At 41.5% G+C, this 13,402-nt stretch overlaps 1 protein-coding gene across 1 annotated transcript in view; it reads right to left on the minus strand.

The window, feature by feature from the left end:
* Positions 1-13,402, minus strand: part of MAPK15 (mitogen-activated protein kinase 15) — a 1,649,688-nt gene that overhangs the window by 511,726 nt on the left and 1,124,560 nt on the right. The window contains exon 10 of the mRNA XM_044067386.1: positions 8,661-8,718. Coding sequence (XP_043923321.1) covers positions 8,661-8,718 — 58 coding nt within the window. The remainder of the gene's footprint in view (positions 1-8,660; positions 8,719-13,402) is intronic.

The raw sequence follows: 13,402 nt of genomic DNA on the forward strand, positions 1-13,402 counted from the left end.
TGGCACATAGGTATCTTTGTTGCCTCACAGCAATAGGTTTTCCGGTTCCATTCTCAGCTGGAGTGCCTTCTGTGCGGAGTCTGCATGTCCTCCCTGCATTCGTGTGGGTTTTCTCTGGGTACTCTGGTTTCCTCCCACATTACAAAGACATGCATCTGGAACGTTTCTCCCCGGTCCTTCACTGAAAACTGTCTTCGTTCCAAGTCGGACTTTCCTGGTAAACAAATGTTAAATAAATAAATAAGTGCCTGGGTTCAAGCACTTAAATTTTAAATTGAACTTGAAGTATCACAATTTCTGCTCCAGAAACATGTTTGAAGTATTATGTAGCAGCCTAACCAGGTTTCACCCACTATATTGTAAATTGTCTTTTACATTTTCAGCTACTAAGCAATTATTTCATTTCAACATCTGGGATGGATATGCTATTCAGCTACAGCTTAAACGTGACATTTTTTCCTAAAACACCTTAAGATCATTTTTTTTCATCAAGGTTGTGTTGCCCCATAATAAACATTTCAGGTCTGCTAAACTTGTCTCTTTTTCATTGCAGATTAATGGAATGCACACAGCCTGTCCTCGTGAAGATGATGATAATTTACATCTTTTTGGTCTAGTTCTAATATATCCCCCTTATAGAATAATCTAAAATCCAAAATTAAAAGCTGTAAATCTCTAGAGTTGTGACTTGATCTGGCCCCAATGTATTTTGCATATGTCAAGAATTATGGGTGCTATCTTTTTCTCTTTCATCTTGACTACCTCCACTATTCTAAAACACTGCATTTCTGTTATGTTGTTTTTTTAAGACAGTAATCTTAACAAATTCTTAAAGACTATTTATTTGATTACAAGAAAAGTCTGAATGGGTCTGGGGAACTCATTTTTGGCAGAGGCCCGGGGAGTAAAGCTCCAAAAGTGAAACTACTAACAAAATTTAAAAATAAATAAGACATTTTTTAATGTTTTCAAGCTTACAGCTAAATTTATGAAATAATTTGAAGAGTGAAAAAAAAAAGCTTGGACAAGTACAAGAGTTCTGTTGTTTTTTATGAATGCTTTACTTGCCTAATCTTTTATAGCCTACAGCTCCTTTAAAATATTTATAAGTTATATATTTTATTGCTGTCTATAATGTGGTTTTAGTTTGTTGACTATGTACTATGCAATACAAAAAAAATATGTGTTATAAAAAGCATCTGCTATTTTTTTTTCAGGACAGTCTGCTGTAATAGAAGTAAAAAGTCAAATGAAATGAGTGAAGCAAGCAGAAAGCATAACAGTGCCAAAGACTAACCATTTAATACACAGTATAGTGTGTGTGTGTGTGTGTGTGTGTGTGTGTGTGTGTGTGTGTGTGTGTGTGTGTGTGTGTGTGTGTGTGTGTGTGTGTGTGTGTGCGCGAGCGAAATACATCAGCAAAACATGACTGCTTTAACTAACGCTTAACTAAATGTACCAGATGATGAAAAAAACTAAAGGAGTCAAAATCTGACTATCTTCTTCACAATGGTAAAAGCACTTGCAAAGCTTGAGGAGTTATATTTTTTAAATGCAACATTTGAACGTTACCTGAGAAGCAATGCAACTCAGTTGTTGTTGTTGTTGCTGTGTCTTTCGGCTTTTCCCGGTTAGGGGTTGCCACAGCGGGAACTCCGGTCCGCTAATGATTGGCAGTAGATTTTTACGTGCCGAGTTGCCAGCTCTGACACACAATCTTCGAACGATGCGCCATTCACGTCTCCACACAGAAGACGCACTAGCTGAGAATCGAACAGGACAACGTCTTACTGTGAGGCGACAACGCTACTGCAGCACCACCACCGCAGTGCAACTCAGTGAAGGGTCTTAATGCTTTGTTTTCTGGAAAACTGCACAAGAGGCATTGTAGGGAGTAGCCATTTTATTTACTATGCCATTCAACAGCAAATATCATTTACAGTTAAGATCAGTAAGCCACATTCCTGTGCTAACTCCTAGAACTAATTCAAGGTGTTTTCACAAAAGTATGAGATGTTGCAAAAATGTATACTATATAATGTATGGAAATAATGCTCTATATCAGGCATGATTACCATAGGAGGAATAGGTCTCTCTTACAAATGCTACTGTTCAGTGGTTTCAGAGGGGTTTCTCCCAGTAGTGAAAGATACTCGAAAAGTATCATCTGCCATCTGTGAGTGCCTCAAAGAAAACCTACCATTGGCTACAGAACAAAAGAAGAAGCGATGCAACGATATGGACATTACATTATTAAATTCAATGGTATCTTGGAAAGAGACAGAAAAAAAATACTATATGCGAGGGAGAACACAAGATTTGTAGATATCCAGTGAATGAGCTTTGTCCAGTAAAAATGTGCACTGTGAACAATGAAAGAAATAACATGTTATAGGTTCATAGGTTCATAGGTTCATACTAGGCTATCTGCCCTAGGGCATTTATAAGCCTAGCCAGAGTGTGTATGGCTTTCGCCACCCATTTTAAATTAATTTTGCTATGCCCTTTTTCGAGGTTAGTATACTGCGCTTCTGTCTAACAGTGACACAGAAGTGATACCCGGGGTAAACCTACGATCTCCCATCCACTCATCAAGATTCCTCTTGAAGAGAGTCAATGAGGGACTCTGCCTAACCTGGACTGGGATTTTATTCCAGAGTGAAGGGAGCCTCTGGGTTATGAATCTGTCCCTCCAGCATGTCCTATTTATTTCAGTGCTGAGGTTCAAGTCCTTCGAGCGTAGCTCGATGGGATTTTGATTTTCTGAGGTGCAGCATGTCCATTAATTCCGAGTTGCACATGGCTTTATACGTCAGGCACAGATCGCCTCTGAGCAGGTGGTATGCCACTGAGTAGAGGTGGAGTTTCTTTAACCGGGCAGCATACGGCATCTGTTTGAGACCCTTGATCCTCTTGGTGAGGTACTTTTGGGGTCTTTCCAGTTGCTGTAGGTGTCTGGTAAGGTACATCCCAAAAGGGGCATTGTACTCAATTATGGGCCTGATGAGGGATGAGTAAAGAGGCATGATGACCTCCCCTGATCTAGATGTGAATCCTTTCATGATTAGGTGGGCTATATAAAATGTTTTTCTAACCACTTTGGCCACGTGGTTGTCAAATGAGAGATTGCTATCAACTTGGGTCCCCAGGTCCCTAATTACTTCTTCTGTACTTAATGGATTACCACCTATGTGGTAATTTGTGGGCACTTTATTTTGCCAAAGGGGATGACTATACACTTTTTGGCATTTAGCTTGAGGCCATGGTTCTGGCACCAGTTGTCTGTTTCTATGAGGCCCTTTTGGAGGATGCTTGTGTCAGCTGGAGAGTCTATTATGGTGCCCAGTTTGCAGTCATCTGCGAACTTGGTCAGCCACAGTCCTTCCATGTTGGCCTGTACTTCCGAGAAATATATACCGAACAAGAGAGGTCCCAAGACTGAGCCTTGTGGGACGCCACTTGTAACTGGTTTGGAGTCTGACATGGCTCCCGCTATTCTAACCATGTGGGTTCTGTCCTTGAGCCAGTTTGCAACCCATCTAGTGACATAGGGGTTTATATTTAAGCTGGTGAGCTTATCTATAATGCCCGAGTGGGGTATTGTATCAAAGGCTTTTGCGAGGTCCAGGTAGGCTGTGTGGACCACCTTCCCCTTGTCAGTGGCCTTGGTGACTGTTTCAAAGAAATTGACCAGGTTTAAGAGGCAGGATCTGCCCTTAACAAAGCCGAACTGGGTAGGATCCAGTGTCTGTAGGTCCCCAATATCTTTATTTATAAGGTCCATGATGATCCTTTCCATAGCTTTGCAGACCAAGCTAGTGAGACTTTTGGGGCGATAGTTTCCAGGATCCGTTGAGTCACCACCTTTGTGGAGAGGGACCACTGTTGCTGTACGCCACTCTTTGGGTACATATCCTGTAGTAAGGCTGAGATTGAACAGTAGTTTTAGGTTTGGGTTTAGCTCTTCTTGGAGTTCATGTAGGGCGCAGCCCGAGACACCGTCTGGTCCCATTGATGCTGTGTTTCTTGCTTTGGAGAGGGCAGCTCTTACCTGAGCATCTGAGATGTCAGGGGCAGCACTCTGCTGGGATAGATATTAGCCCTTTGGTGGGGAGGGGAGAAGTTTGCGCTGAACCTGTCAGCTAGGATGTTGGCAATGTCTGTGGGTTCGTGTATTTTTGTCATTTTGGACTAATTCTGAGCATATCTGGGAATTCCCACCCAGGTTCCTAACATAACTAAAGAAAGCCTTGTGATTATCCTTAGTGTCCTGTGCAATTTTTCTCTCGAAGCTGGCCTTAGACGATTTTATGAGTGCCCGTAGTTTTTGCTAATACTGATCAGAGATGCCTTCCCTTTTGGGATTTTGCTCTGTCATGTAGTAGCTTCCTCCTTCTATTGTATAGTTTGTTTATGGCTGGGGTCCACCAGACAGGACGTCTGCCTTTGGAGGATTGGGTCTTGGTTTTATTTGGGATTGCATGATCCATGCATTCCTGAAGGTGTTCATAGAATGCGTTTATAAAGGATTTTGTGGACTGGACAGTATTATCCAGAGGCCCGGGGGCTTTGAAGGATTCCAACTCGGTTTTGAGGAGTGTGAAATTTGCTTTAGAGAAGTTTTTCACTGTGGTTTTCTGGGCATGGGGTGGGGTCGGGATGTGAATATCCAGTGAGATTAGTTTATGGTCTGATCTTACCAGTGAGGGATACACTTCTGGTCTGGAGCATAGAGTCCCCATGTTGGTGATGATCAGGTCCAGTATGTTTTCCCCTCTTGTGGGAGTGGTAACAAGTTGTTCCATAGCATTTGAGTTTATAAATTCTAGGAACCTTTGGGCTAGGGTGTTGGAGCTAGAGTAATGCTCCCAGTCTATGGTTGGGTAGTTGAAGTCACCCAATATAATGGTGTTTGGAGAAACCTTCATATTTTCCAGTGTTCTCAGGAAGGCCGAGTGGGGTTCCTGGGTTTGGGAGGGTGGTCTGTAGCAGGCTATAAACTGGAAGGCAGTTTTACCCACTGTTAGTTGCACATGGATAGTCTCTGATGCTTCGTGCTGTGCCACCAACCTGGAGGTGTGGGTATCTTTGAATATTGATACTCCCCTCCTTTGTGGTTCGGTCTAAGTTTTGGGGCGAAAAGCATGGTATGAGGTATAACCTGGTAGTGCTGGGGTGCTCGAGAGCCTTGAACCAGGTTTCTGTTACTGCACAGATATCGATGTTCTCCATGCTAAGGAGAGTTTGAGTGCTTGCATCTTGAGGTTTAGACTTCTGGCGTTGAGTAGCATTACTCTTAGTTTCTTATCCCTTGTGATACCTATGGAGGTGGGTTTGTCTTTGAGCCTTGCCTAAAAAGGCACTATGGGGTAGCAAGAGCCTTTGCCAATATCCAAAGCCCAGGGTGACAGGTGCAAGCCGTCCCTAGCGAAGCATCGTGGCTTGTCGAGCATGTCATCCCAGGCTGACAGGCATTGATCCCCTTTAAATGACACCAATACTTAAGCCAATTGTTGAAATTGATAATCTTGTCTTCATACTGTGGCATCATTCTTGGTGAGGGTAAGATGCTACTCAAGGTCAGGGTCATACCGGCCTGGGCTACATACCCAGAGAGCTCCTCTATGTCTCTTTTCATGTAGTCCAGGGAGGTACGTCTCAGGTCATTCACACCAGCATGGACAATGACTGAGTCATATTTGTACTTGCCTTGGAGTGACCTGAGTGCTTGTGTTATGTGGCGGATCCTAGCACCCGATAGGCAGCTCACCGTGACCTTCTCCTTGTTCAGCCTGGTGAGCGGGACGTCAGTGTGCCTGATGATAGAGTCACCTATTACAAGTGTATGAGGTGTGTTGTTTAGCCTTAAGGGCTGTGACTGTTCGGCACACTGGCTTTGTGAGCTATGTGTTGCATGTGTTTTGTTTTGGGGTAGCGTTGCTTGGGTGTCTGCTTTGGAGGTCTTTGCTGCTTAGGCAGATTTTTATTTAGAGCCTCCAAGTATGTTTTTGTGTGTTTATGTGTTTGGTTTGCTGTCGTGGTAGGTCTATGTGAGACTGGAATTGTAGTGAGTGTGATTTCCTTCTCCTCCTGACTGGTTACGCCAGTACTGAGTTGAGAGAGCTTAGCCTCCAGTTTGGCTATATGGTTGCATCTCTCACATGTGTTGGAATTTGTTGGGAGGAGGAGAGGGTTGTTCAGTGTACATTAGGCAGTTGTAACATTGCCTCAAGATTCCCAGGTTCACCAGCTGGACCGGAGAGGAGATTGACAACTGACCTTTGGACATGCTAGAATAGTATTGGGAATTCCCTTATAATTGAAAAAAAGGGCCAATGGGGAACAAGTTACCCAAGGGGAGTTTGTGAGGGTGTAGTGCTTTTAATTTTTTTAGTGCTGACTTATATAATTGCTTTAGTGAGCAAGTGCTAGGCTTTAGCATAGGAATAGGGTGTTTATTATGAGAACTAGATCAGTTCCAAGGCTCAAACCCAAATAAGCGGCGCTGCTCGATGAAGCGCTATGCACAAAATCATGCAAAGCCGTGCTACAGCGGGTTTTATACAGGCGGACTTGAAAGAGCTAGAAATTGGCCCAAAACAGCCAACAGACTACCAAATTCCTGTGCTGGGAACACTCCTCCAGGGACAGATAGCCTGCTCCAAGCTCCCCACTGCCACTGGTGAACAAAGAAGCCTCCCTCTATCCAAGAAAGGAAATGGCAACACAGGAACTTTCCAAAAGTCCAGAATACAGCAAAGCCTGTATTTGGACTACTCTAGGTCAGGAAAGATGGGAAACAAGGATAACTTTTTCTTTTCTTTTTTGCAACAAACAGCAGGAAATTGCAATAAATATGTAACACAGGCTAGCGCACTTGAGTGTGTAGCCTCAACAAGTAAATGCAACAAACAGGACAAACTTTAAAAGTGCAGGTGCAAAAACAACTTTAGACAGTTTAAAACAGTTCAAGAAGCAGAAATATTTGCAGTTTAGCTAGATCGGACAGTCGCCCAGGTGGTAGCAGGAAAAAATACTTTTATCAGGTTAGCAGTCGCTCTTTTAGCCTCTCTGCTGCTAGCACCACTCTGCAGGACCACGAGGAGCTTGGCTGAGTAGTAACAAGCGCAAAAACCTCGCCAAAGCGGGTTTTATACAGGGGGATTTGAAAGAGCTAGAAATTGGTCCAAAATGGCCAATAGACTACCAGATTCTTGTGCTGGGAACACTCCTCCAGGGATAGATAGGCTGCTCTAAGTTCCCCACTGCCACTGGTGAACAAAGAAACCTCCCTCTATCCAAGAAAGGAAATGGACAACACAGGAAATTTCCAAAAGTCCAGAATACAGCAAAGCCTGTATTTGGACTATTCTAGGTCAGGAAAGACGGGAAACAAGGATAATATTTTTTTTTTTTTGTTTTTCTTTTTTTCAACAAATAGGAAAATGCAGTAAATATGTGACACAGGCTAGCGTACTTGAGTGTGTAGCCTCAACAGGTAAATGCAAAAAACAGGACAAACTAAATTACAAGCGCAAAAGTGCGCTAAAGCTGGCTTTAAAGCAGGGGGTTAGAAAGAGATAGGAAATGGCCCAAAACGGCCCATAAGCTACAGGTCACTGGGCTGGAACCACTCCTCAAGGGACAGATAGGCTGCTCAGAGCTCCCCACTCTCACTGGTGAACAAAGAAGCTTCATCCTATCCAAATAAGGATATGGGCAACCCAGGAACTATGACACAGCCCAGAGATCAGCAATACCTGAAGACTGGACTATTCTAGTTCAGTAAAGGCGGGAAACAAGGAATTTTTTTTTTTTTTTTTTTTTTTTTTTTCTTACAAAGTAGCAGAAATTAGGTACAGAAACACAGTAAATGCTTTAATTCAAGCATGACTTGAGTGTGTAGCCTACCAATTAAACTAGGCAAAAACAAACTTTAAAAGTGCAAAAAAACATCAGAAATAAAGGCAGAAATGCAATAAAACAACTTTACAGAGCTTATTTAGTAAAAGAAACAAAAGTCTATATATACAGAAAAGCAGCTAAAACACACAAACACTTCAGATGCAGTGCAACCTAGAGCACTTGAGTTGTAGCAATATTAAGGCTATTACAGTTATAATAAATGCTCTGAAATATACTGTATAATTCCAAAATGTTTGAGAAGCACAGTCAGAACACAAGGAGGTTCAGGCGAAAGAAAAAAAGTTTTGTTTTACTTTTTGAAAGGGAAAAAGGAGGAACAGAAGGCCTTATCAAATGTTCTCTCTGTATTAGGCAGAATGAGCTAATGACACTAGACTGGGAGGAGTGTCACAGTAGGGGCGGGCAACTGCAAAGCCACCAAGTATAAGAGCAAGACACCAACAGGGAGGGAGGGTGGGACAAAATAGCCTACAGCCCTACAGCCAGCAAGCACTAGAGACACAAGTTTTTTAAACAGATAAGGATTTGTAAAGATACAGAATAGACAAAGTGCTATATATATATATATTAAATTTTAAAAACAGTAATCTGTAAAAATAATCAAAAAAAGCAAGATACTTATATTTTCAGCTCAGTTGCAGTCAACAACTTCTTTTCCAGTCTGCACTGTGTGTAAAGACCACACTTATTAATTAGTACTATAAATAGAAAATAAGCTGCTGTTAGAAACTCACCTTGACATCATTTTTTGAATGACCGAAGCTCCATAGTCTGACTTTATAGACAGGATGTCTGAAAGAAACAGTATGGTAGAAAACAAACTTAAAAGATATAGCTTAGTCATTGCAAAAAAAAGAACAGAATGTAATATGTTTCAGTACAGTACTGATCAAACATATATACATACTACATGCGAGCAACTCAAATTTTAAAAATGCTAAATTACCTCTTGATTCTAAAGGTTGCATTTTAGTTGGTTTACTAGTATATATAGATGAACTACAGTTGTGTAAAGTAGTTACCATTGCAATAGATCTTCAAAAAGAGATAGTTGCAACATTAAATCATAAAATTGGAATTTACCAACCTTCGATGTCTCATTTATCTAGCCAGCTTTTTCCCAGCAGTGGGCCATACCATGCAAGGATATATGCAATTCTCGTACTTATAAAGTTACTGAAACAGGAAGTGATAAACATTCTTGTATATCTGGGGAGAATGATCTAACTCCTTATTCATATGGTCTATTTATGGAACACAAATACAATGCCAAACCAGCCTTATAATATGTACAGAAATGTGACACAGTACTCATACTAGGAACAGAATAATAATATCTAAAATGCTACCCAAAAATTGTTACTTAAAATGAGTGTAATAGATGTTTACAAATAACAAAATTACTAATATGTAAATATACAGAACTATGTGAAGTAAATGGAAATTAGTGAATGCAACTTCTTGAAAAACTGTTCATGTATAAAAACTTCATAGTAGCATATATGCTAGAAATCCAGAAAAACACCATTTAAAAGGGGGAGGAGGGTAAGATTTGTTCTTATGGTAAATGCCTTATACAGCTGTACTATCTTAAGAGACAGAAAGTCAGTATAACATTAAATCATGATGTTTAAGTAGATTCCAAAGCAATATATTAACTCTGGAAGGAGGACTGTTACAGGGTCTCTTGTATTATTATCACCATCAAGCCCCCTCCTCCCATTTTCTACATGGGGTCAAGGTGTTGTGTTAACTATCTCCATCTCTCTATCTCTCTCTTGATTCAATGCCACTCTCCTACATTCTTCAGCAGTCATTCCTGACTGTTATAGATCTTTCCTCATACAATCTATCCATATCTTTGCTGGATGCCCTTGTTTCCTCTTACCTTCTTCCTGTCTCTTCCAAATCTTCTTCACCAGATTGTCTTCTACATTCCAGTACCTGTGCCTGAACCACCATAATCTGTTCTCTTTGACTTTCTCTGCAATTGGAGCTACATGGGCCTCTGGTCTGATGTCCTCATTTCTTTGTCTGTCCCACAGTATGCATCCTACTACCCATCTCAGGCACTTCATCTCCATCACCTCAAACTTCCTCAACTGCTCTGCCTTCACTGCCCAAGTTTCTGTATCATGCAGTAGTACTAATTCTAGCTTTAACCTCCTCATTCAGACTTCTCTTCTTTCTAGTACATGAAACTGTTAACTTATTCTGCTATTTCCTTTCTAAATCAATTCTCAACTTCTGATTTCCCCCATTTGCTACCATTACAACTGTCTTATCTGAACTATGACTTATCCCAGTGTGTCTTCAGTTTTGCATTTCATTCTTCCTTTCTTTGCTGAAGTTCTTGTTCAGAGACTACCTGTAACGCCACATCAAATGCATGCAGCAACTTTGTTGATCTGGCCCCTCTGACCTGTTTGCTAATGTAGTCCATCACCAATTCTCACCAGGAAACCCTCTGTGAGTCTAAACACAGTTTGGACTTGGTTCTACTATTCTGCACAGTGCATATTTGTTTATTAATCACATTCTCAAAGGCTTTCATGCAGTTTAACAGGAGTTTTATACTTCTGTACTGCCCACAGTTATGAATATCCCCTTGGTTCTTGTATACTGGCACTAGTGTATGTACATTCTTCAGTCATTTGGGATGCACCTTTCTCTTCATACTGCTATGAGTACTATCAGAAGTCATTTCTCCCCTAACGTACGCAACATCTTTTTTTTTAAACTCTCCCAACATGTTGATCATATCTGCTGTGACCTCATCTGAGTCTGCTGATTTTCCTGGCTTCATTTTCTGTGTTTTTTTCTTACTTCTTCTAGAATGGACTCCTCTTCTTTCATCATCCCTGCCTGGGACAGTACAGCTTCTGCATGGTTTTCTTCATTTAGTAGTTGCTGGAAGTACTCCTTCTATCTGCCTTTGACATCTTGTGGACTGGTGAGCAGACTGTTGTTGGACACTTATGAAGAGTGTCTGCTGACTAGAAGCTGGTAGAGTGCTTTTGAAGCCTTGTTCTTCACTACTGCAATTGCTCTCTTAGACTCTTTGTTAGCCAATCAGTATTTCTTCTTAGTCTGGTCCTTTTTGTATCTCCAACTTTTTCTTCATTTCTTCATTTTTTATGACTTCCTAGACTTCTGCATTTGATCATCAGCTTTCCTCTTGTAACTTATTTCTATACCTGGCCATAAATCTGTTCTATAGTCCCTGCACATACTGTTGTGAGGCACTGCCATTTTTCTTCAACTCCACCCATTTTGTCTTCTTCCTTATGTGCCAGAGTCCTGAGTATTTCCTTGAACTCTTGTGTTTTCTCTCCAGTCAACTTCCAAGTCTTCAACCTAGTCTCTGCTGACCTTAAAGCCTTGCCTGATCACTGCTTGCAGCTGACTGTGGCAACCACTGGTTTACACTATGGGCCAACTGTTTTGCTGGGGATGACTTTGCAATCACTGATTCTACCCTACTGCCCTTTCATTAATAGGAGAAAGTCTACCTGAGTTACATGTTAGCCATTTTTGTATGTGATCTTGTGAATGTTTCTCTTACTAAACCATGTATTTGGCCACCCTCAAGCCATTTGCTAGGCAAAAATCTAGAATGGTCTCCTTTATTCCTGTTGCCCCATCCATGTGGACTCAGGCAGTACTCATATCCTTTTCTTTCCAGCCTGACGAGCATTCAGGTCCCACATTATCAGCACCAACTCATGTCTTGCTTTGTTTAGCAGGCCCTGCAACTGCTGCCCGAATGCTCTCTTTTCCACTTTTTTTCACAACCCTTCTGTGGAGTATAGGCTGAGATTAAGAGTACAGTCTATCCTTACACTGAAGCCTGATTGCCACACATCTGTCACTAATTCTGTTAACATCCCTCCTTGTCTTATGAAGACTCTTCTTCATCACAATTCCCACATCACTTCTAGTCTGTCCTCCTGAGTAGTTGCGTCTGGATCCCAAGCCACATGGCATTATTGCACTGCCCTTCCATCTTGTCTTCTATTATACAGAGAATGTCCAGCCTCCTTCTTAACATCATGTCACCCACTTCCAAGCTCCATCCTGTCAGTAAATCTATACCGAGTGTAGCAATCCTTAGTTTATCAGATAAAACCAAATAGCAACAACAACCAGGAACAGGATCGGTTCTCCACTCAGGGCTGCAACACACAGCACTGTTAAAACGTAGCAAAAAACAAAATGAACCAAACCACGGCAATAAAAAGGCATATAATTCCAATAGATAAATGTTTAATGTTAGCGCTTTCACAGTTCACAATGACTGCTTCATCAGATGATGAAGCAGTCATTGTGAACTGTGAAAGCACTAACATTAAACGTTTATCTATTGGAATTATATGCCTTTCTAATCCTTAGTTTATGTTTGGCAGGTTGATTGGTTTTACATCCAGCTCTCACTCAGCACAGCTATCCCAAGTAAACCAAGCTGGGCAACTGGACATCAGCCAGTCAGTTGCTTACTGACATAGGGGTGCTAGGCTTTAAGGGGGGCACACACTGGCCAAAAGGGACACATTGACCCCTTCCACCATCAGTATGTGTCTCAGGCATGACTGAAGTAGGTCAGGTCCTAAACCTACTTATTGCCGGCAAATACCCATGCCCATTTCTAAGACATTAGTCAATGTCACCAAATCACCTAGAGCCAATTTCTCCACTGCTGAGTGGGTAGCCCCAAAGTGGTGTGCAGTCTATGATATGTGTCTGCCACCTAGAGGTTACTGAGCACCACAGTTGATGTCCTGAGTGATTGGTCTATAAAACCCTTCCCCTAGTAGGTACCATCTAAAGTCTATGCTGCTACCCACACCACCAGTCTTGGATGAGTTTGAGGTGGAAACACTCTGCTTGTTTTGGAAGGATGCAGGAATTTCACATCTCATGCACACACCACACACACACGCGCACACACACACACACATGTATTTGTCTATATATATATATATATATATATATATATATATATATATATAGATATATATGTAAATATGTAAATATATGTACATTGTTGACTGTGGTATGTTCAATTTTTTATAAATGAAATTGATGTCTGTCAATGGACAGTCTTTACCCTTATATCAAAAAATACTTCTGGGGATTCATTAAAGGGCCTGGCCTTGTTCCCAGGACATGGTATTTTGCATTTCAGAGACATGTTAGCTACAATGAGGAATGACCTCATTATTGGCTAATCTGTATGCCTCTGAATCACAGTTAACTACTGCCACGTGCCGATCCTTGCTGAGCTTCACACTGCAGTAGTTAACTGCTGAGGCTGCATCTATAGGCACAGGTATTCCCCCCTCAGTCACTGTCCTGAGCACACAAGCACACACCACAGTCCCTGTATCTGTATCCAAGTTGTCTGCCCTGCTATGTTGCAAGTCATATTCCTGGTGCCTAGTGGTTCCCCATCCCCTGATTCCTGTACTAGTTGAAG

This window comes from Protopterus annectens, chromosome 3.part1 (assembly GCF_019279795.1).
Source record: "Protopterus annectens isolate FY-2018-M chromosome 3.part1, PAN1.0, whole genome shotgun sequence".
NCBI lineage: Eukaryota > Metazoa > Chordata > Ceratodontiformes > Protopteridae > Protopterus > Protopterus annectens.